At 37.1% G+C, this 24,256-nt stretch overlaps 1 protein-coding gene across 1 annotated transcript in view; it reads right to left on the bottom strand.

The window, feature by feature from the left end:
- The window catches only part of TTN (titin), a 310,422-nt gene that overhangs the window by 149,353 nt on the left and 136,813 nt on the right, over window positions 1-24,256 (bottom strand). The window contains exons 148-176 of the mRNA XM_054044429.1: window positions 22,540-22,803; window positions 21,005-21,097; window positions 20,303-20,380; window positions 19,539-19,619; window positions 18,811-18,894; window positions 18,505-18,579; window positions 18,198-18,275; window positions 17,761-17,844; window positions 17,120-17,203; window positions 16,376-16,453; window positions 16,129-16,212; window positions 14,418-14,504; window positions 13,764-13,838; window positions 13,329-13,406; window positions 12,354-12,437; window positions 11,955-12,026; window positions 9,897-9,980; window positions 8,027-8,107; window positions 7,710-7,784; window positions 7,283-7,360; window positions 6,977-7,060; window positions 5,121-5,201; window positions 4,855-4,935; window positions 4,487-4,570; window positions 4,162-4,236; window positions 3,727-3,804; window positions 3,417-3,500; window positions 2,143-2,226; window positions 1,744-1,815 (exon numbers count right to left, since the gene is read on the bottom strand). Coding sequence (XP_053900404.1) covers window positions 1,744-1,815; window positions 2,143-2,226; window positions 3,417-3,500; window positions 3,727-3,804; window positions 4,162-4,236; window positions 4,487-4,570; window positions 4,855-4,935; window positions 5,121-5,201; window positions 6,977-7,060; window positions 7,283-7,360; window positions 7,710-7,784; window positions 8,027-8,107; window positions 9,897-9,980; window positions 11,955-12,026; window positions 12,354-12,437; window positions 13,329-13,406; window positions 13,764-13,838; window positions 14,418-14,504; window positions 16,129-16,212; window positions 16,376-16,453; window positions 17,120-17,203; window positions 17,761-17,844; window positions 18,198-18,275; window positions 18,505-18,579; window positions 18,811-18,894; window positions 19,539-19,619; window positions 20,303-20,380; window positions 21,005-21,097; window positions 22,540-22,803 — 2,520 coding nt within the window. The remainder of the gene's footprint in view (window positions 1-1,743; window positions 1,816-2,142; window positions 2,227-3,416; window positions 3,501-3,726; window positions 3,805-4,161; window positions 4,237-4,486; window positions 4,571-4,854; window positions 4,936-5,120; window positions 5,202-6,976; window positions 7,061-7,282; window positions 7,361-7,709; window positions 7,785-8,026; window positions 8,108-9,896; window positions 9,981-11,954; window positions 12,027-12,353; window positions 12,438-13,328; window positions 13,407-13,763; window positions 13,839-14,417; window positions 14,505-16,128; window positions 16,213-16,375; window positions 16,454-17,119; window positions 17,204-17,760; window positions 17,845-18,197; window positions 18,276-18,504; window positions 18,580-18,810; window positions 18,895-19,538; window positions 19,620-20,302; window positions 20,381-21,004; window positions 21,098-22,539; window positions 22,804-24,256) is intronic.

Here is a 24,256-nt window from a genome sequence, read left to right as displayed (position 1 = left end):
ATGAGGAGAGCAGGGTCCTTCACACAAATGTGGCTCTGTGGCTCTCTTTGAGATTCTCCAGTAAATACAGCAAGAGCCCTCTGACAGCCACTTGAGACAAAGAATTTGTACAGAACAGATAAACATTCCAACTCCATCATCCTAGCATAAGATGGGAGAGCGGGTACAAAGAAGCCACTTGCACAGATGGAAGTAGGCAGTGATCCTGTGCTTGAGTAAATTAGAAGCAACCCATGTCCACATCTGGAAAATGACATGATTTTAACTGTAAAGACTCCAGAAAGCTTATTATGTAGATTACGTTCAGTTTTGCAGATTCATCCAGGAGAGAGTACACACTTTGTTGGTGGACCTTCTTCTCTTTTTGAAACAGTACTGGGTATTTTTTTCTTCTGTCTCTGAAATTGATGGCTATTAGCGTGTGACGGCATCCAGGAAAAACTACAGTGTGCCCTGGCATTTGGATGACCTTTTAGGATCTCTGAGATAGCCAATAAATTGGGAATTTTCTTCTTGGTAGATGGAATCTACTTGGCAGGAATAAGTGTAAGTATTTCTACCTACATTCTGCAAGGAACAACCTAATCTTTGCTTGCAGCAGCAAGCTGCTGTGAGGGTCTAGTTCAAGCAAGTGGCTGCTTTTTTTAGATGCCTTAAGGCACAACCTGGAAAACTCCCACTTCTGGAAACAAGGGTTCTTTTTAGGGCTGTGTGAAATATGCCCAGTTTCTTTCTGGTAGGGCTGGTGCATAAATTTCCAGAGCTCCAAAGTTTAATCTTAAGTGTCATGTAAGTCTGAACCCATAAACTCAAGATGAAATTGATTGAGCCTGGCAACTTTCATTGGTTTGGTTACAAAACCAGCCACATTCAGCCCAAATTGTCCTGGCCAGGAGACTCTGCTGCCCAAGAAAGCTCTGTGCCACTCGCTGCACTTCTACTTGCCTTCTGGGAGAGGCCTGCAGACCTTGACCTCCCCTCACTCTGGGGACAGCTGGCTCACTCTGCCTTCACAGGCTCTTCTTCAGGCTGCTGGCTGGTCTTCTCCCCCATCCTGTTATTTGGGAGGCCAGCAAGGTGCCTTCTCCTGCAATTCTCCTCTTCTCACAACTCCCAGTGCAGGTGTCCTGCCCATCCTACCAGTTATACTGCTACAGGGAGGCCAGGTCTTACTGCTGTGGCTCTACAAACCTTTTAATTCACCCCAGGGCTGAAACACCCAGAGTGCACAACAATGGGGTTTCTCGATAGCTTGGAGCACTTTGGGTTGTCTCAGCCACAGAGTGAGTTGAAGTACTGACTGGTAGCAGAGGAAAGGCCAGAGGAGCCTTTCCTTTATCACTACTTCAGGATGTGCTGCCTTTCCTTAGGAGTGGGGGGAAGGAGGACAGACAACCCAGAAGAGGAGAGCACCTGCGTATTTAGTAGGGAGTTGGCCAGGCAGCTTCCCCTCAGAGGCAGAGAGAGACAGGCAGCACACTGTTTGCATCCAAGACAGGAGCTAATTAAATTATTAAGCTTCCCCCAGGAAAACAAAAGGAAGTCATGATGGAAGATTTAAGGCTTTTGAGAGCAGAGAAATTCAAAGGGCTTCACTTCAGGAAAAACATTGGCCTGCCTCAGGTGTAATACAAAACTTTAATCTACTCTCAGCTTGAAATCCTGAGTTAGATAAAAAAAAAAAGATGGCAGCAAAACTAAAAGATTTATTCAGGCTTAAAACTCTTTTAGTTTAGTTCATACCTGTGTATGAAACCTCCTCCTCTGTGTGAAGAGAGATGGACATTTCCTCTGACAAAGCCCAATGCTCTTCCGCTGTTGGTACATTAAAGATAAAGCCTAGTTTTAGTATTGTTTCTCTGAAACAATATTTGGGGTAGAGGATATATATTCCCTATCCACTCAATGTGATTGTTACAGAAATGTGACATTTTAATTGCTTTCCTGCCACCTCTGACTCCAGATAAATTGGAGGGAAATGCACCCCTACTGCTGCCCCTGTACCCCTTAAGGTTCCTGGGATTTTGGTGGAATGTCAGAATTCAAGAGAAGTTACTGTGGCAATATGGCAGTCAGACTGGAGGACCAACAGCCAGGCAGTGAGAATATTTCTTTGATAATTTAATCCATGGATGTGGATACCTTTTGATGGTGGAGCTGCTTTTCTTTTTGGAACAGCAATGGACACTCTTTCTTCTGTGACAACTGTCTTTGGAACTTCCGGTACTTTAAAAATAGCAATTGTAAGAATACTAAATTGCAAAATTCAGACAATCTCTATTAATTTGATGCTCATGTTAAAGAATTATGGATGAACAAGTACAAAAGAAATGCACATGTACAAAGTAAGCTTGTGTGTTTAAAAATAGACATCGACTTGAAACCAAACAATAAGCAAACATGAATTTAAGTTAACAAAGACAACAGGTTAACTTAAATTTTAGTGCACAAATAGTTGGATGTGAATTTGGCTTGTGGAATTTATATTTTCTGAAGAATAATACCAGGTTTTTTTCTTCAGGGTAAGCTCCCTATGAATTTCAGACATTTTAAATTATTGTGCTGTTTGAGTAACAGCAATAATATTAATAAAAGCATGAAAAGAAAAACAGAAAGAGACATATGCACATAAAAAAGAATGACTAAAATATATTTACATGACACATTAAGGGCTCTAGAATTTAATTGCAAGATTGTTCAGTGTTGCTGGCATCTTCCAGTACATGTAATTTAATTATAAAATTTCACACACAGAAAAAAGATAAAAGAGAGCTTTTTAAGCCCATAAGAAAATGACAGAAGTTAAGGACACAAAAAGAAGAACAGGAGTACTTGTGGCACCTTAGAGACTAACAAATTTATTAGAGCATAAGCTTTCGTGGACTACAGCCCACTTCTTCGGAAGAAGTGGGCTATAGTCCACGAAAGCTTATGTGGGCTGTAGTCCACGAAAGCTTATGCTCTAATAAATTTGTTAGTCTCTAAGGTGCCACAAGTACTCCTGTTCTTCTTTTTGCGGATACAGACTAACACGGCTGTTACTCTAAGGACACAAAGGCATCTTTGAAATAAAGCTGGTGATGTGAAAAGTCATTAACACTTTTTTTAAAGAGAAGAGACAGTGAGCTTCTGCATATGAATGGTGCTCAGTTTATCAAAATTAGTGTGTACCCAAAACAACTATTGCAATTAATAACAGTTTTGAATACACAAGAAATGCAGGGGAGCAACTGTTTTACATAATTTTCTAAATTTTTTGCAGAGCAAAAACCGAAATTCCTGTTAATTTATAACCAAATCAGTATAAATTGTTTATTTTATTTTAATCAGACCATTCACAGGTTCAAGGCCTGCTGGTTCTCACTGATTTCTGATATTTAGAAGCCTCCTGTATCACCAGAAAAGAGCTGATTTACCTTTAGCCGGTGGAGCCACCACTTTTTTGTGGACCGGAACGGGTACTTTCTCTTCTGGCACAGCTTTCTTGGGAACTTCTGGCACTTTAAAGAGATTTTTTACTTTTAGGAGATTTGAATTACACACAAACAGTAAAAACATACAAGCAACAAAAATACAAGTACGGAGACCTGACATTTTTGTAAGTTAAATAAGGAAACAAAAGCATGCACCAAAATCTACATTTTATGCAATGTAATTAAATGATTATAGATACAAGACATTAGTAACAGACAAACATCTGTTGCATAGTTTCAAAAGGCAATCTACCTCTTTTTGGTGGAGCTGCCTCCTTTTCAGAGATAGCTACTTTTTCTTCGGTGATAATTTTCCTGTGCACTTCAGTCACTTTAAAAATATTAAGTGTAGGAATAGTTAATTGTAATATTTGGAATACTCTTTAATAATAAGCAGCTAGAAATAAATCTTTCTAATCTTAATCAATTTTTGTTGAAAGAAAATATACATGAAATTTCACTGAATACAAAAATGAGACCATAAAAGAAGAAGGAACAATTTACAAAAACAGTATAAAGGACACAAGTGATAGTCTATACATAGTGAAGATCCAGACAGAGGTTACTGTCACTAAAACACAAAATATCTACATGAAAAACATTTGAAACAAACACAACAAACAAACAAAATGTGTGAGATAAAGGAACAGATAAAGACATCTAGAGAATATTATTTTCATTAGTTTACCTTTGGTGAATTGAGGTTCTTCTATTTCAATAGCAACAGGAGGTATCCATTCTTCTGGTGGTTTTTTCTTAAGTACTTTAAAAATATTGTGTAATTTTAGGAAATTGGAATGATTTCAATACTAAACAGACTAAAAGAAAAAAGCAACATAGAAATCTCTCTATGAATACAACTGGCAATGGACACAAACAGGCACATGTACATGTGTAATGCTAAAAAATTAAAAGCATCTAAACTACATTTTACTCAACAAGGTAAGAAGTTAAAGACTGAAATTGAAAGAAAGACATTTTTCCAAGTTATAGGAAGCAAATAACCAATGTACCTCTGGGTGGCGGGGCCTCTGCCTTTTTAGGAACAGGGATAGGTACTTTCTCCTCAGGAACAGCTTTCTTACGAACTTCAGGCACTTTAGAAAGAAGAGTTTTAAAAATATTGGTCTCTAGTATTCTGAATATATTTTGTATGTAACATCACAGTATTTCCTTTGTTTAATAATAACAAAAGTGTTTATGTAAGGAAAAACAAATAATACACAGAACACACAGTTGTAATGCAAACAATCAGACTATGATTTATAAGAAACTCAGATCATTATTAACAGACACTAAAACCAAGAACTTGAGAAGAGAAGACATGTGTCATGTCTTTCAAGGTAAGGAAGTATCATTTTAATTAGTAACTGTTTTATACCTTTCGCTGGTGGAGCTTCCTCAATTTTAGGAGCAGCAGGAACTTTTGGTGGTGGGACAGCTTTCTTAAGCTTCTCAGGCACTTAAAAAAATATTACAGTGTGTAGTTTAAAAAATAGGATAGGTATCAAAACAGTAAGGAAACACTTGGTTAGTCAAAAGAGAAGTTTGTAACACACATGTAATAGGGACATACATCAAAAACAACAAAATCAGAAACACTGAGATGCAGAACAATAGACATTTGATATTTAAGAGTTGATGTACCTTTAGCGGGTGGGACTTCCACTTTTTTGGGAACAGGGACAGGTACTTCTTCCTCTATGTAGAAAGGCTCTTCTTCAGTCACTTTAAAGATATTAATGTTAAAGATACAGAATTGATGTATTTGGCATATTTGAACTAGTCCTTGGTTAGTGTATCTATGGAATGCTTGATTTAGGAAATCTAATTCACCCAGTCTCACCTGCACTAGGAGTACCGCCTATCCCCAAAAGAGTAGCAAGATCCAAACTGTGTAGCAATTTACTGATATCTGAGAACCAGGACATACAATAAACACAGGGGGTGTGGCTGTGTGAGTGTCAAGTGGAGTTTCAGATGGAGAGACCAGCTGGTAGATTTGGGTTTGGGATATAGACATTTATGTCAAGCAGTAATCTTTTGTGGTGAGCCAAGTCTTTTCTTATATTATAATCTCTGTTGAATTTGTTTTAGAGAAACATTAGGTGGATGAAGGGAAAGTGGCTAATTTACTGGAAGGTTTGGCTCAGATTTAAAAACATGGTTTTTGTTTGTCATATATTTTAAAATCAGTGCTGTCATTTTCTAAGAACTCTGAACAAAAAGATTGGGAAGAAAATCACATCAGGCTAACATTAGCTTCCTTTTTATGATGCCTCCTCCTTTAGGACACAATCCTGCAAAGTGCTGAGCTACTGTAGGTATGAAGTGCCCTCAAAGACTGATCCAAGTCCCTCTGAAGTAAATGGAGTCACTGTCAGTGACTTAAGTGGGAGATGGCTCAGGCCTGAACACTCAATACCGCTAGGAGATGCTCAGTGCTTTGCAGGGCTAGATCTAATGCCCACTGAAGCTAGTTGAAAGTTTCCCATTGAACTCAGTGAGACACTAAGAACACATAAATCTCACTGGAAATTGTCATCTTGAGAATTCACCCAGATACAGGTAGATTCAACATGTCACGTGCAAAGGGAATTCAGGCAATGGCTTTGTGCTCGCTGCTCTTTGCAGTATTAAGTTACCTGTGTTACATATCCACCAGTATATTTTTAAAGGTTACAGGTGTCTCTGTAAGTTTGCTCATTCTCACAAAACAACAAGCAAACAAGAATTTAAGTTAACAGAGACAACAGAGCAACTTAAACTTTAATGCACCAATAGTGGGATGTATATTTGACTTGCAGAATTTATACTTTTTGGAGAGTAGTAGCATGTTTCCTTTTCTTTTGGGTAAGCTCCCTAGGCACTTCACTTTATATTACTGAGCACTTTTAGTAACAGCAAAGATATTTATAAAAGCATGAAAAGAAAAATAGAAAAAGACATATGCACACAAAAAAGAATGTCTAAAGCATATATACACGACACAGTAAGGACTCTAGAATTTGAATGTAAGATTTTTCAGCACTGCTGGCATTTTCCATTACATGTAATTTAATTACAAAATTTCACACACAGAAAAAACATAAAAGATAGCATTTTAAACACACAAGAAAATGACAGACGTTAAGGACACAAGGCCATCTTTGAAAAAAAAAATGCTGATGATCTGAAAAGACATTGATACTTTTTTTTAAAGAAGAGACAATGAGCTTCTGCATATGATTGATGCTCAGTTTATGAAAATTAGTGTACATCCAAAACAATTATTCATTCATAGCAGTTTTGAAGGCACAAGAAATGCAAGAGTCTGACCGTTTTACATGATTTTCTGCATTTTTTTGCAGGGCAGAAACCACAATTCTGTTTAATTTATGACCAAGAAAGTATAAGCTGCTTTTTTTTTTTAAATCAAACAATTCACAGGTTCAAGGGCTGCTGGTTCCCACTGATTTCTGATATGTAGAAGCCTCTTGTTTCACCAGAAAGAGCTGATGTACCTTTAGCTGGTGGAGCCGCCACTTTTTTGTGGACCGGAACGGGTACTTTCTCTTCTGGCCCAGCTTTCTTGGGAACTTCTGGCACTTTAAAGAGATTGTTTATTTTTAGGAGTTTTTAATTGCTCACAAGCGGCAAAAATAATCAGGCAACAAAAATACAAACACAGAAGCCTGACATTTGTGTATGCCAAATAAATTAAAGCATAAACCAGAATCTATATTTTTTGCAACATAATTAGACAGTTCAGGACACAAGACATTAGTAACAGACAAACATCTGTTGCGTAGCTTCAAAAGGCAATGTACCTCTTTTTGGTGGAGCTTCCTCCTTTTCAGTGACAGCTACTTTTTCTTGGATGATAATTTTCCTTTGCACTTCAGTTACTTTAAAAGTATTAAATGTAGGAATAGTTAATTGTAATATGTGGAATGCACTTTAATAATAAGCAACTAGAAATAAATCTTTTTAATCTTGACTGATTTTTGTTGAAAGGAAATATACATAAAATTTCACTGAATACAAAAATAAGACAGTAAAAGAAGGAACAATTTACAAAAACAATACAAAGGACACAAGTGATAGTCTATACATAGTGAAGATTCAGACAGAAGTTACTGTCACTAAAACACAAAATACCTACATGAAAAACATTTGAAACAAATAAGCGAACAAAATGTGTAAGATAAAGAAAAAGATAAAGACGTCTAGAGAATTTTATTTTCATTAGGTTACCTTTGGTGAACTGAGGTTCTTCGATTTCAATAGCAACAGGGGGTTTCCATTCTTCTGGTGGTTTTTTCTTAAGCACTTTAAAAATATTGTGTAGTTTTAGAAAATTGGAATGATTTCAATACCAAAGAAACCAAAACAAAAAGCAACACACAAATCTCAGTATGAATACACTGGCAATTGACAAAAACAGGCACATGTACTCGTTTAATGCTAAAAAAAGTATCTAAGCTATATTTTACTGATCAAGGTAAGAAGTTAAAGACTGAAATTGAAAGAAAGACATTTTCCATGTTATAGGAAGCAAACAAATGATATACCTTTAGCTGGTGGGGCTTCCACTTTTTTAGGAGCAGGGACAGGTACTTCCTCCTCTACGTAGAAAGGCTCTTCTTCACTCACTTTAAAGATATTAATGTTAAGAATACAGAACTGACCAATTTGGTATATTTGGTCTATTATTGCATATACTACCTTCACAAGTAATGGAATGATTAAAAAAGAATAACCAACAAACATTACTGACACCCACAACACATATATTTGCTGCTTTGTTTCCAAATTGTTTCCTTGAGAACACTTGTAAACTTTCAGAAAAACTATGATGTGAAAAAGACAAATGGAGCCCTTGGTTTGTGTATCTATGGAATGCTTGATTTAGGAAATCTAATTCACCCAGTATTCACCTGCACTCGGAGTACTGCCTATCCCCCAAAGAGTAGCAAGATCCAAACTGTGTAATAATTTACTGATATCTGAGAACCAGGACATACAATAAACTCTAAGGGTGTGGCTGCTTAAGTGTGAAATGGAGTTTTAAAGAATATTTACAGTGCAAAACCCAAACAAACAAAACCTGTAGGAAGGAGTCTCAGAGTTAGGGTCAACGTACGTGGGTTCTCACTACAGGGCTTTAAAATAGCAGTGTAGATGTTCCTGCTTGGGCTGGAGCCCAGGCTCAGAAACCAGTGATGGGAGTGGGTTTCAAAGCCTGGGCTCCAACCTGAGCAGAATGTCTACACTGGTATTTTTAGTGCTGTAACCTGACCCTCACAAACCTAAGTCAGTTGACCCAGACTTTGAAACTCACTGCTGCGGCGTTGTTGTTGTTATTGGGGTTTTTTTGCAGTGTTGATGTATGGTCAGATAGTTTCTAGTTGCAACAGAGAAATGGGCAGACCACCTGATAGAGTTAGGTTGGGGTATGCATTTAGTTCAAGCAGAAACATTTGTGCTCAGCCAAGTCCTTTCTTTTATTACAGCCTCTGCTGAATTTGTTTTAGAGAAATAGTGGCTGGACAAAGGAAAGGTGGCTAATTTACTGGAAGGTTTTAGCTCAGATTTCAAAATATAATTTTCATTTGTCATATAATTTAAAATTAGTGCTACCATTTTCTGTGAACTCTTAACAAAAAGACTGGGAAGGACATTACATCACAATAAGGCTAGATACTTTTTTTTAAGGTGCCCCCTGCCTCTGGACATGATCCTGCAAGGTGCTGAGCTACTGTAGGTATGAAGGGCCCTCAGAAACTTCCCCAATGTCAATCTCAATGACTTATTTGGGAGCTGGGTCAGTCCAGAACACTCAGCACGTCCAGGAGTTGCTCAGTACTTTGCAGGACTAGATATAATGCCCACCCAAGTCAATTGAAAGTCTCCCATTGACCTCAGTAAGACCCTAGGAACATGTAAATCTCACTGGAATTTGTCATCTTGAGAATTCAGCTGGATACAGGCAGATTCAACATGTCACATTCAGAGGGAATTCAGGCAATGACTTTGTGCTCACTGCCCTCTGCAGTGTTAAGTTACCTGTGTTACAGATCCACCAGTATATTTTTAAAGGTTACAGGTGTCTCTGTAAGTTTTCTCATTCTCACAAAACAACAAGCAAACATGAATTTAAGTTAATAGAGACAGCAGAGCAACTTAAACTTTAATGCACCAATAGCTGGATGCATATTTGTTTTGCAGAATTTATACTTTTGGAGAGTAGTAGCATGTTTTCTTTTCTTTTGGGTAAGTTCCCTAGGCACTTCAGACATTTTAAATTATTGTGTAGGTTTAGTAACAGCAACGTGAAATCAAGAATGTTCAGTAAAAACGCAAGGCAGAATTCATGGCACATTTACAGCACAGACATACAAGGAACATTATATGTTGTATCTAATGCTATATCCAATGTACCTTTAGCTGGTGGCTTCTTCACTTTTTTAGTAATAGAAATTGGTAATATTTCTTCTATGACTACCCTCTGGGGAACATCAGGCACTTTAAAGATACAGAATATTTACATTTAAGAACTTTAAAAAACAATGTACAGAAGCATAAATACTAGAGGCAAGAAGTAGAACACTAATACACAATGGTGTAATTCAACAATACGGAAGAAAGATATATAAAAAAAGCTATCTAACTTATATGTGGCTCACAGATCACCAAGGCAACTGCAGATTGATGAGGTATTATGGAAGCATTAAATCATAATTTAATACAACAATAACAAAAAGACATAACATATCTCAACATATACATATGAGCAGATGCTCTTTGCTGTACCCACTTTTGCCAACTGTGCATTTCTACACATTCCAAGTCAGAGCTCTGGTACAAAATCCAATCAAATCCTGAGAAAATTCAGCCCCTCTATGACCTCAGTGACTGCCCCTTTCCGTATGAGGAAAGCAGGGTCCTTCACACAAATGTGGCTCTGTGGCTCTCTTTGAGATTCTCCAGTAAATACAGCAAGAGCCCTCTGACAGCCACTTGAGACAAAGAATTTGTACAGAACAGATAAACATTCCAACCCCATCATCCTAGCATAAGATGGGAGAGCGGGTACAAAGAAGCCACTTGCACAGATGGAAGTAGGCAGTGATCCTGTGCTTGAGTAAATTAGAAGCAACCCATGTCCACATCGAGAAAATGACATGATTTTAACTGTAAAGACTCCAAAAAGCTTATTATGTAGATTATGTTCTCTGAGAGCCAATAAATTGGGAATTTTCTTCTTGGTAGATGGAATCTACTTGGCAGGAATAAGTGTAAGTATTTCTACCTACATTCTGCAAGGAACAACCTAATCTTTGCTTGCAGCAGCAAGCTGCTGTGAGGGTCTAATTCAAGAAAGTGGCTGCTTTTTTTTGATGCCTTAAGGCACAACCTGGAAAACTCCCACTTCTGGAAACAAGGGTTCTTTTTAGGGCTGTGTGAAATATGCCCAGTTTCTTTCTGGTAGGGCTGGTGCATAAATTTCCAGAGCTCCAAAGTTTAATCTTAAGTGTCATGTAAGTCTGAACCCATAAACTCAAGATGAAATTGATTGAGCCTGGCAACTTTCATTGGTTTGGTTACAAAACCAGCCACATTCAGCCCAAATTGTCCTGGCCAGGAGACTCTGCTGCCCAAGAAAGCTCTGTGCCACTCGCTGCACTTCTACTTGCCTTCTGGGAGAGGCCTGCAGACCTTGACCTCCCCTCTCTCTGGGGACAGCTGGCTCACTCTCCCTTCACAGGCTCTTCTCCAGGCTGCTGGCTGGTCTTCTCCCCCATCCTGTTATTTGGGAGGCCAGCAAGGTGCCTTCTCCTGCAATTCTCCTCTTCTCACAACTCCCAGTGCAGGTGTCCTGCCCATCCTACCAGTTATACTGCTACAGTGAGGCCAGGTCTTACTGCTGTGGCTCTACAAACCTTTTAATTCACCCCAGGGCTGAAACACCCAGAGTGCACAACAATGGGGTTTCTCGATAGCTTGGAGCACTTTGGGTTGTCTCAGCCACAGAGTGAGTTGAAGTACTGACTGGTAGCAGAGGAAGGGCCAGAGGAGCCTTTCCTTTATCACTACTTCAGGATGTGCTGCCTTTCCTTAGGAGAGGGGGGAAGGAAGACATACCACCCAGAAGAGGAGAGCACCTGCGTATTTAGTAGGGAGTTGGCCAGGCAGCTTTCCCTCAGAGGCAGAGAGAGACAGGCAGCACACTGTTTGCATCCAAGACAGGAGCTAATTAAATTATTAAGCTTCCCCCAGGAAAACAAAAGGAAGTCATGATGGAAGATTTAAGGCTCTTGAGAGCAGAGAAATTCAAAGGGCTTCACTTTCAGGAAAAACATTGGCCTGCCTCAGGTGTAATACAAAACTTTAATCTAATCCTGAGTTTTTCTTGCAAAACAAAATAGATTAAAAAAAAGATGTCGGCAAAACCAAAAGATTTATTCAGGCTTAAAACTCTTTTAGTTTAGTTCATACCTGTGTATGAAACCTCCTCCTCTGTGTGAAGAGAGATGGACATTTCCTCTGACAAATCCCAATGCACTTTCGCTGTTGGTACATTAAAGATAAAGCCTAGTTTTAGTATTGTTTCTCTGAAACAATATTTGGGGTAGAGGATATATATTCCCTATCCACTCAATGTGATTGTTACAGAAATGTGACATTTTAATTGCTTTCCTGCCACCTCCGACACCAGATAAATTGGAGCGAAATGCACTCCTACTGCTGCCTCTATACCCCTTAAGGTTCCTGGAGTTTTGGTGGAATCTCAGAATTCAAGAGAATTTACTGTGGCAATATGGCAGTCAGATTGCAGGACCATAGCCAGGCAGTTAGAACATTTCTTTTATAAATTAAATCCATGGATGTGGGTACCTTTTGTTCGTGGAGCTGCTTTTCTTTTTGGAACAGCAATGGACACTCTTTCTTCTGTGACAAGTGTTTTTGGAACTTCTGGTACTTTAAAAATAGCAATTGTAAGAATAGAAAGAGACTTATGTACATTAAAAAGAATGTCTAAAGCATATATACATGACACAGTAATAGAATTTGTATGTAAGATTCTTCAGCACTGCTGGCACTTTGTATTACATGTAATTTAACTACAAAATTTCACTCACAGAAAAGACATAAAAGATAGCATATTAAACACACAAGAAAATGACCGATGTTAAGAACACAAAGGCATCTTTGAAAAAAATGCTGATGATTTGAAAAGACATTGATACTTTTTATTTTTAAGAAGAGACAGTGAGCTTCTGCAGATGAGTGATTCTCAGTTTATGAAAATTAGTGTGTACCAAAAACAACTATGCAATTCATAGCAGTTTTGAAGGCACAAAAAATGCAGGAGTGTGACTGTTTTACAAGATTTTCTGCATTTTTTACAGGGCAGAAATCAAAATTCCTTTTAATTCATAACCAATTGAGTATAAACTGTTTTTTTTAAAAATCAGATAATTCACAGGTTCAAGGCCTGCTGCGTTCCACTGATTTCCAATATTCAGAAGCCTCTTGTATCCCCAGAAAGAGCTGAAGTAATTTTAGCCGGTGGAGCCACCACTTTTTTGTGGACTGGAACAGGCACTTTCTCTTCTGGCACAGCATTTTTGGGCACTTCTGGCACTTTAAAGATATTGTTTATTTTTAGGAGTTTAGAATTACTCACAAACAGCAAAAATAATAGGCAACAAAATTACAAGTACAGAGGCCTGACATTTGTGTTAGTCAAATAAGGAAATGAAAGCACACACCAGAATCTATATTTTATGGAATATAATTAGACAGTTAGAGATACAAGACAATATTAAGAGATAAACATCTGTTGCGTGGTTTCAAAAGGCAATGTACCTCTTTTTGGTGGAGCCTCCTCCTTTTCAGAGATAGCTACTTTTTCTTCGGTGATAATTTTCCTGTGCACTTCAGTCACTTTAAAAGTATTAAGTGTAGGAATAGTTAATTGTAATATTTGGAATGAACTTTAATAATAAGCAGCTAGAAATAAATCTTTTTAATCTTGACTGATTTTTGTTGAAAGAAAATATACATGAAATTTCACTGAATACAAAAATGAGAGAGTAAAAGAAGAAGGAACAATTTACAAAAACAGTACAAAGGACACAAGTGATAGTCTATACACAGTGAAGTATCAGACAGAGGTTATTGTCACTAAAACACAAAATATCTACATGAAAAACATTTGAAACAAACACAACAAACAAACAAAATGTGTGAGATAAAGGAACAGATAAAGACATCTAGAGTATATTATTTTCATTAGTTTACCTTTGGTGAATTGAGGTTCTTCTATTTCAATAGCAACCGGGGGTACCCATTCTTCTAGTGGTTCTTTCTTAAGGACTTTAAAAATATTGTGTAATTTTAGGAAATTGGAATGATTTCAATACCAGAAAAACCAAAAGAAAAAACAACACACAAATGTCACTATGAATTCACTGACAATAGATAGGTGTTTCTGCGGCTTTGCTCATTTTCATACGTAATGGAATTGTCTAAGGAAGTCCACAGAATGTCATTATATATCGCTGAGTTGGTCAGTCAAACAACAACAGGAAAGGAGGAATAATTCCCTCAGAGACAAAATCTCCATAAAGACTGAGGACAGAGGATCCTCTTGATATTTAAGATTCGATTGATGTTTTTCACCTATTTTCTGTAAGCAACCAACTATACCGTTTTGTAGTGGGTTGGGCTGAAGACTGATCATAAGAAGTGGCAGAGCTGTTTAGTAGTGGCAAAATGTCATAATATATGAAACTTTACCAGCATTTAAACAAACGGTGTAATGAAAAATGTTCACCTACACAGTGAGGGAAAACTTAATATTTTTTTTGTAAAAAAACAAAAAATTATTTCAAAAATAGCAGGATTCCGAGATCGTTTTCATTTTAGCCTATACTCATTGAATTGTGGTTGTACCTGTAACTGATGAAATCTCCTCTTCTCTGTGAACAGAAATGATTGCTTCCTCTTCCTCTTCTTCTATCCATTCTTCCAATGTTGGTTCTTTAAAGACAGGTTCAGTTTTAATGTTTTTTGTGGAACAATGGTTGTGGCAGAGGTATAACAATTCTGATCAAATCAATGTGACAACTACAGTCATAGACAGGAAACATTAAATGCTTTGCACACGTATGTTTGCTTTGCACTAAATTCTGTTCGTTGCCCATGTGCTAGGGACAAGGGGCAAACTACATCTCCAATAACTCTCAGCGTTCAACTGTGTTTTCAGTGGAGTGCCACAGCTTCCTAAACATCCCATCACAGCAGCTACAATGAAGAACCAGCAGTAAAGTAGTTAAATAATTCTTCTTACTCTTTTTGTAGGTGGTAAAGAAAGACTAGTACAAAATACGAGGGCAGGTGATATGCTGGACAGATAAACTGAGAAACCAGCATATTCTTTAGAACTGTATCAGGGAAAAACTCAACTTGTGATGGGGCAAGAGGCCAATTTGCTTAGGTGCAAGCAGAAAGGAACATGTTTACATGAACAAATACCTTTCCGCATATTCATATTTCATTGGGGTAACTTGGGTGTTGACTTTAGGAATTTTGGCCCTTTTGTTGTTTTCTGAATAAAAATGTGTGTAACTATCCCAATCTGACTTACTATTCATTAACAGATTACACAAATGGGGAATCTTGGCTTGGGACACTATGGGGGAGATCTTTAACTGGAGTAAATTGTCATAACTCCATTGAAGTCAGTCTCCATTCAAGCTGAGACTCTGCCCCAGAATGGTAATGAGTTATAGTGCAAAAGCAGTCAGTGTTTCTCATCTGTAGCACAGTGAATAGTGCTTCTGTATGTGGGGAAGGAAATGATGGATACAACCCTCATGTGTGTACCCATGCCTCATGGGCCAGATCCCGCAAGGTGCCTAATATCCAATTATCCTTAACTTCCATTGTGTCTTCATTAAGAGTCTGATCCAAAGCCCACTGCAATCAATCCAATCTTTCCATCCAATTCAATGGGTTTTGTATCAGGGACTAAAAGTACAAGAACTGGACTCCCCACAGAAAGCTCTGAGCAACTGGGAAATTATGGGTTCCACATGTAAAACATAGTATACAAAAACTCACATATAACAACCAAGGCATGTTTCTGCATTGGGAATCATGCCTTTAAACAACAAATTGGCACTTTAAGACAACAAGAACAATCTACAGAATTGATGTTTCTCACATGGATCACTGCTTGCAATATATCTTCAGGTGGTGGGACATCACTCCTTTAGAGATTATAACAGATACTCTTTCTTCTGTAATATATACTTTTTCTTCTAAAACTGTTTTTGATGTACCTCAGGCACTTCAAAAGGTACTAATATTAAATTTATGAATTTCTAATTGCAATGAATAGATAATATCCCAGATTTCTATGACTAGATTTTTGAAGATTTAAGAACACTGATACTATATAACAAGAGCACAAATAGTATATGGCACAGTACTACACAATACACACAAAATAAACTCATGATCCTCTGTCAATAACACAGTACGCTAATGTATAACTTCCAACAGTAACATAAATGCAGTAAGAGGTCAATAACAAAACAGAAGATAAGAACAGATGCTATTTAAGAATCAACATGTTCTGTGACTCCATCAGGAAGCATACCTTTAGCTGCGGGAGCCTCTACTCTTTTAGGAACAGCAACAGGTAATTTTTCTTCAGGGACAACTTTCTTAGGAACTGCAGGCACTTTGAAGATATTATTTAGTTTTAGGACTTACAAAATGGAAAAAGCAACACATAACACAAATGGAGACTTTAAAGAGGCGATTACATCCAGACACACATTGCCACAACACTACCAAAACACTAAAGAACAGTCTTTTACACAGTAAACTACAAGGTAATGTACCTTTCACTGGTGGAGCCTCTTCTCTTTTAGGAATAGCAACTTTTTCTTCTGGGACAGGTCTCTTAGGCACCTCAGGCACTTCAAAAATATCAAATTTAGAATACTGAATGCTAGTTTTGAAAAGGATTATTGGGGGTACATTGCTATAGAAGTGCATTCATCCATTCGTCTGAGAAAGATAAGCCATTTAACACACAAACTGTACACTTTAACGTACAGAGATGGGTTACCAAAAGAAAAGTGTCTTTGAAGAAATCAGACCCAAACTCTGATATTTGGAATAAGCACACAAGTATTTTAAGACTGCATTCTTTAAGTCAAGAAACTAGAATTGTTGCTAGTTGGTATTAAGTGGTGTTATATAAAACATACAGTTATGATGCACAAATAATCATTGTCATTGAAACACAAATCTATTTACATATACACTGTATGAAAGACATTTAAAACAGCAACATTAAAGAGGTGCATATAGAATGCAATCTACTATTTGGTATACTTCCATCAGATGGAGTACCACTTCATTGGGAATGGGAACTTGAATAGATTTTCTAGGCACTTTAAAGATATTAAAAACAGATTTCAATAATCTTTCTAAAAAGATCTTGAGAACTACATAGACAAAGAACAGACAAGCAACAGACTGCATATAAAAGTATATATAACATATGGTTAGATTTAGAAGTAATCAATAATTATTAAGACAAACATATTGTTAATGCTCATACTCAAAAGGTGATGTACCTTTAGCTGGAGGAGCTACTTCTTTCTTGGGAACAGCATCGGGTACTTTCTTCTCTGGCACAGGTTTCTTAGGCACTTCAGGCACTTTAAAGACATCATTGTCAAAATGGTGGTGTTTTAGTTTTTGGAATGCTTATTCAGAGTACAGTGCTCAAAGAGTCCTTTATAGATAGAACCCATACAGTTATCCAGACCAGCTAAGGATGTGAGCACTGCAGCACATGTCACAACATGTAGCTATATAATATTAAGATATGTAGGCAGCTATTTATAAATTACTGAAAGGTAGGCACGGTGCATTGTTATATTATTAATATAGCACTATACATTTCCATGGTGCTTCACAGAAGAAAAAAAAAAAAAAAAAAAAAAGGCCAGCCCCTTTGCCAAAGAGCATACAATTTAAATACAGATAACAGACAAAGGAAAGGCTAAGAAAAGGAAGGACAAAGTTTAAAACAAATGAAGTGATTATGGGCTGTGTTACAGCACAAATGATCTTTGAATAAATCAACATAGTATGTAGCAGATAACACAAAAACAAAGCTGTATAGTTAATCCACAAATGTATTTAAGACAACAACAAAAATAAGGTCACAAAAAACAAAAAGATCTTGCTTTTCTCATGAGAGCTGGAGTACCTTTAGCTGGTGGAGCTTCTACTTTTTTAGGGACAGGAACAGGTTCCTTCTTTTCTGGGACAGTTTTCTTTGGCACCTCAGGCACTTTAAAGATACAGAGTTGTGAACATTTAGGAAGTTACTATATTATTTAGTAGAATACTGAAGACAAATTTCAACATGTACATATACAAATACTAAGGAATCAAAACATTATTATGTATGTTATTAAACATACATTATATATTTTGTGCATACCAAAGAACATACTAACTGCTTATCATTTAAATAGTTAAGAATATGGCTTAGCTTGAGAGAGACTCATGTTTGTGTACTTATATAAGAGCACGTAACATCTGAGGATGTAGCCATTAGTAGGAGAAATCTGAGCAAGTCTGGCATTCTAACCTGTGGTTAGAGGATAGACACCTGAACGCAGGTGCACAGATTTTATTTACCTTTAACTGGAGGAGCCTCCACCTTTTTGGGAACAGCAACAGGTATTTTCTCTTCTTTTTTCTTACGTGCCTCAGGAACTTTAAAGATATTAAATGTTGGGATATTAAATGGTAATGTCCATAGTAGTTCTGAAGTTATTTTAAGAATACTGTATGTGTATGCAAACTGTCTAAAATACATATATAAGCACATTCAGAAATTTGGAGCATAATCTGAAGACCTGAAGAGTACTCACAATTAATAGGATTATATTTTTAATAATTAAGAATTAAAGGTTAATAAATATATAAGATTTTAAAAATCTACCTTTAGCTGGGGGAACCTCAGGAATTTCAACATGTACTTTTTCTTCTAGGACAGTTCTTTCATGTACTTTTGGCTCTTTAAATAAAATCATTTTAATAATGATGAGATGTTGTATTCAAAGTTTTTCTCTCAAAGAATATCAAAGCAATGGAACACAACAATGACAAAGAAGCAATGTAATATGAAACATAAATGTACAATGTGTTTAAAATACATAATTTGTCACCAAAAAGTCTATAAAAAGAAACTAGCAAGATTGAAATGTTGTTTTCATTTGGGTTTTCAACTTTTTCATTTCGTACATACCTGAAACATAAGAATATTCTTCTTCTGCGTGAACAGAAACAGACATCTTTTCTTCTGAAATAGTCCACGTTTCTACTGTCGGTACTTTAAAAATAGGATTTCATTTTAGTGGTGTTTTTCTGAACCCACCTTTGTGGTAGACAATGTATCAATCTTTATCAAATCAGTAAGTCTATTGTACATTTAAGTCTTAAAGCACAGAATTAGAGACTTAGTATGTATGTGCTAAAATAGTAAACATGGAAGTAATAAACATGAATTTAGTATTGGTTAGAGGTCAACGAGATAGACAGTACAAAAAGCTTCTTAAAACAAACGAGCATGTAGCCTTTTGTAAATATTACAGAAAAGGAGCACATAGAAGCTGCTTTTCCGAAGAAATTGCAGGATGCTAAGACCATTCATCTTTAGATATAAGCCAGCAAGCAGAATAAATGAAGGAAGAGCCACATCACACTGCAATACCATGTACAGAATTTAAACATTTGAAAGCTACGCACAGAAACTATTCAACACAAAAACAAATTCTGTGCTACTCTGTAACAGAACAAATTAAACATGAAAGTATGCATGTTACAGACTACTAATTAAACAATGAGAGTGGTCACTGCAGGGCAATGTGAAATTGACACAAATACTAATAGACACATATATATCCACATGCAGCACAATGATACATGTAATGCTGGAAAGAATGGAATAGGTAATTGAGAGGTCAAGATCTGTACCTTTCTTTCTCATAACTTCTTCCTCCTCGACTGGCACCCGGGTAGGTTTTGGTGGCGGAACCTTCTTGGGAACTGCTGGTACTTTAGAAATATGAATTGTTAGTCTCATATGTAGTGAGGATACCAAATTAATATTACAGTTAGTTAATGTTTGCAGCACACTGAAAATGTAACAAACAAGACAAATGTAATCTGATCCAGCCCTGCAGCTGTGCTAGGCTTGCATGGGACAGCACAAAATGATATAAGGACCGTGGTTGTTTCTTTTGATCCCCTACCACAGTCCATATCTTATTAGGGGGTTATGAAATTTGTGACCACTGCTGCATGGATGTTCATGGCCTCCTCATTCTGTTGAGTTTTAGGGGCCCAATCAGCAAGGAGCTGAATGCATATGTATCCATATGCCCAAACGATTGGTTGAAGATACCCTGGTTGATTAAACTGTATGGAGAATTGGAGGTCAGACATGGGTGGGTAAGGGTGAAGGAGATACTCCTTTCCAAATGTAGTTTATCAGTACTCCCTGCCCTCAAGTATTAGATGTTAGCTCTACAGGCTCATATGTTTCTCATAAACTGCTGCATTTATCTTCCTTTCACTACAGCTGGGCAAGGGTTGTTACCATCATTGTCTCAAAGATTGAAAATCGATCAGATCTATGTTAAATTAAGAACATTTGTTTCTGCAAACACATAAAGTGGCAATATTCCAACTATTTTCATGTCATAGTGGCATTAACATCATGCAGTAGGTACCAGTACCTTTAGGCAGTCTGAGTTCTTCCTCCTCAAGCCTTTGAGTGGTTACCTCAACTTCTTCAGCTACAGGTTTCCTAACAACTGCAGGCGATTTAAAGACATTTCACAACATTTAGACAACCTGGCAAATGATCACTCAGATAAAAATCAGTCAGAGGTGGGGACCTGTAGCATTTAATGCGACTTTGATATGTTTTAATCTTTGCCAGTATTCCCTCTTGCACATCCACTCACATGGTTCACTGGTGATGGTGACCCCTGTGGAATGGGCCAGACAGCTTTCCCCCAAACCTGGTGGACCTCCAGGGACCCAGTAAGGGCCAGGGGGATCCTTATGAAGGACCTGGTGACTACCACTTCCTAGTAGTGCAACTCCATTGCTCTGCCAAGGACTCCACCTGGCCACAGCTGCTTGAGGACTGGTGCATGGGGGGAGAGGAAGATAACAAAACCTTTGCCTGAATGATGTTTGCCCAAGAATCTCTACAGTATCCCTCAACCTTCCAGTCTCTATTTTATTGCACTGGGAAGACCCAAGTCTTCCTGAGCACCCTGTCCCTATGCATTCTGCTGGAGGGGGGAGATAGGCATGCAGGGATCTGGGGGAGGATCCCACTGCCTAGATTTACATCAGCATAAGAAAGATCTGAAACATGCTCAGAGTGACCATAACCCTAGTTATACAGATATGTCTCAATCCTGTACCTTTATGTATGGTCACTTCTTTCTTTTCTTTCTTTTCAGCTGTAATTGCTGGCGTTATATGCTCAGGCATGGGCTTCTGAGGAACTCCAATCACTTTAATAAAAACAGCATCACAGTTAATGAAGAGGAAATACACACCTTGAAGAAGTACACCTTACCTCAGGGTGGGACAGGCCAACATTAGGTGATGATATAATATTTTACAAATAAAACACACAATCGTGAACATCCAACAGTTGTCATGGGGGATTCTTTTCATTTCCAGTTTTGTTGCTAACCCATTGACTTTAGGACCAAATTCTGTCTCGGTTACATACACACTTCTCCCACTGAAATAATTGGGAGGCATGCTGTTGACATATATGGCTCTTAATGCTCCAGAAAAGATTTGTGGCACATTCCACCCAAATCAGCCTTGTCTGGGGGAAATACTGGGAAAATCTTCTCAAATAATTAAAAACATGTAAGTGTCAAAACTATGGCTAGTTCATAGTGCATTTGAAAAGCTCTCAAACTTCAAAGTCCACAAATTAATAATCACACTATAATGTGTCACCTTGAGCTGTGTTCATATTATCCTAGCCCTGCTTGATGATGGGCCATGATTTACCATTGATTTGCAATCATAACTCCCCTGTACTTTATTTGGGAAGTTCTACGTACAGATTGATAGCACAATATGCCCCAAAGTACAGCAACAGAAAATCTCAAAATGTACCAATTGGGGAGAAAATACAGAGAGATCAGGACTTACTTCTGAACACAGGGGAAAAATACATAAAGAAACAATATAGATTAACTAAGGAATAACTCCTTCTGTCAAACTCAAAATCCTGGAAAGCTACTCTAAACCTTATACTACAAGACTGGTTGGGATAGGCTTCACAGACTGCAGCTGTAATGCACCTGGATAAATGGAAATACATTACAGTTGGCTTTAGATCCCTGACAAAGATAAATGTGGATGTATAGTAGGTGGGCTTGAGTCTTCCTTCCCTATATGCTCATTTCTCCTTTTATAGAGGCAGCCACAAGCTGCTTGGTGCCTGATCCTGCTTTCATTGAAGTTAATGGCAAAACTTCCATTAAATCAGCAGTGCAGGTTCAGTTCCATAGAGAGTAGAGGATGGGGGGAAGAAGACCTGGACCACCACACTGCAGCATGTGAAGCTGTATACAGACTGTATACACATGTATACACACTGGAAACCCCATGTATCCTTGTTATGAAAGGGTCCCAAAATGAAAAAAAAGTTCTGTTTGTCCTTTAAAAATCCTGGTAGCAGCTGAAATGTTAGGTCTTGTAGGTCATGGCCTCTTTAATAGGTAATTAGAAGATAACAGGTCAAGAAAATGGCACAAAATACTAATAGTAATTTCAATATTTATGTTCCATTCTATTCAGCAGTGACATTTTTTATACATCCCAAAACAAATGAATTATACTGAGCAGGGCCAAGAGAATAGAGAGATGGGGAAAGTGAAGGAAAAAAAAGAGGAAAAAAGATTAATAAAATGAAGAAATTCTAATATACCTTCTTCATGATAAACTTGTTTTTCTTCATAAGTTTCCCATTCCTCTTCCCCTTCTTCATAACCTTCTTCCCTTTCATAATATTCCTGTTCTCCATAATCTTCTTCCCATTCTTCATAAGGTTCTTTTTGTTCTTCATAAATTTCTTCTTTTTGTTCATAAACCTCTTCTCTTTCTTCATATATTTCCTCCTTTTCATGAACTTCTTTCCTTCTAGCTACAGAAGTCACTTCGATCTCTTGTGGCTTCCTTGGCACTTTGGGAACTTTAAAAGATTGCTCATATTAAAATATGGAGTTTGCAAGGCATAATGTGTGTATTTAATTTAAGAAATATACTTATTTATGGAATTCAAATAGCATATTAAACATTTTTACACAATAGTCTAAGTATTATATTGCTGTTTTATTGTATTTTGCTACTCTTGATATTGTCCAAACTTGTTTTGTCTCATGCAGACACAGTTATTCAATTTACAAATAGGTTAGCTAAGTCAGAGCTATCGCCTCAATATGTAATTATGATATCATTATTTTGGGTTATAAATATGAAATCCCATATTTCAATGGCAGTTTTCTCCTATTTGTTCACTGGAAGACTACTACATTGAGTTCATTATATATCAACAGCAGGAGAAAGTTGGAAAAGAAAAAAAATGTTTCAAATTAATATCATCAGCAGATACTGGTACCAGGGTGAAATCTGTCTAATGAAGTTAAGATGAATGAAAGAAAAATTAAGAATGAATCTGCATACTTTTGATGCAGATTATCACAGGGTAGGAAAACTGAGTGGCCTATTTCTACACAATGGATTATTTTCTTAGTATACATGTTTTAAATACACTTCTTTTGTTGAAATAATATCCTGTTACTTTTGGGGCTGGGGCCAGGATGCTGGCTTCTTTACAACCTCTGAAACTGTAGAAACGTGTTATGTTTAGTGGTCTAATCTCTCCTTGATATGCACACATTTCTCCCATTCACACTATAAAGGCAGATATAGATGCATATTGAGGCAGTATATATCCTTTAGCAATCTCTAGGTGATAGGCACACTGTCCCAGATTTTCTCATCCATTGAAGTCAACTGCAAAACTCCCATTAATTTAAAACGTCACAGGATCAGTTCTAATATTACTCTCAGAAAAAATAGAAATGGAGCATGAAGAAATTAGCACCTTTCCTAAATTCTGCATTTATGGCCCAATCCAACCTCCACTGAAGTTGATGGAAAGGCTCCCATTGATTTTAATGGCACTGAATCAAGTCCTTAGTGCATTGTTGTAAGCCCACTGAAGTCAAAGGATGGAATCCCATTGAGAGTTTTTTTTACAGGTTGTATACTGTCTACATACTCACTTTTTCTAGATAGAAATAAATAACTAGCATCTTGAGAATATGTTATTTTACCCAAAATGTTTTTATTCCTGACAAAGTTTAACAAAATAAAATAAAATAAAATAAAATAAAATAATAATAATATTCACATAAATAAAAAATGTATTTAAAGAGAGGTTTTTACATATGCCTAATCAAAGCTGCTGATAGCAATGTTTTGTAGATTTATGATGAGAAAAACACTGAAAATACTATTGATTCTAACTGATATAATCTACAAGATCAAGGCCTTTGGGTTGACTAAGCAAGAAGTTACAGTGTTCTCTACCTCTTTTTAAATAGGCAGCTGCATCCCTCAATTTCATAAAATGACACTAT

The sequence above is a fragment of the Malaclemys terrapin genome, chromosome 11 (genome assembly GCF_027887155.1).
Source record: "Malaclemys terrapin pileata isolate rMalTer1 chromosome 11, rMalTer1.hap1, whole genome shotgun sequence".
Taxonomy (NCBI): domain Eukaryota; kingdom Metazoa; phylum Chordata; order Testudines; family Emydidae; genus Malaclemys; species Malaclemys terrapin.
The sequence above is the reverse complement of the archived record's forward strand: the minus strand, read 5'-3'. Positions and strand labels throughout refer to the sequence as shown.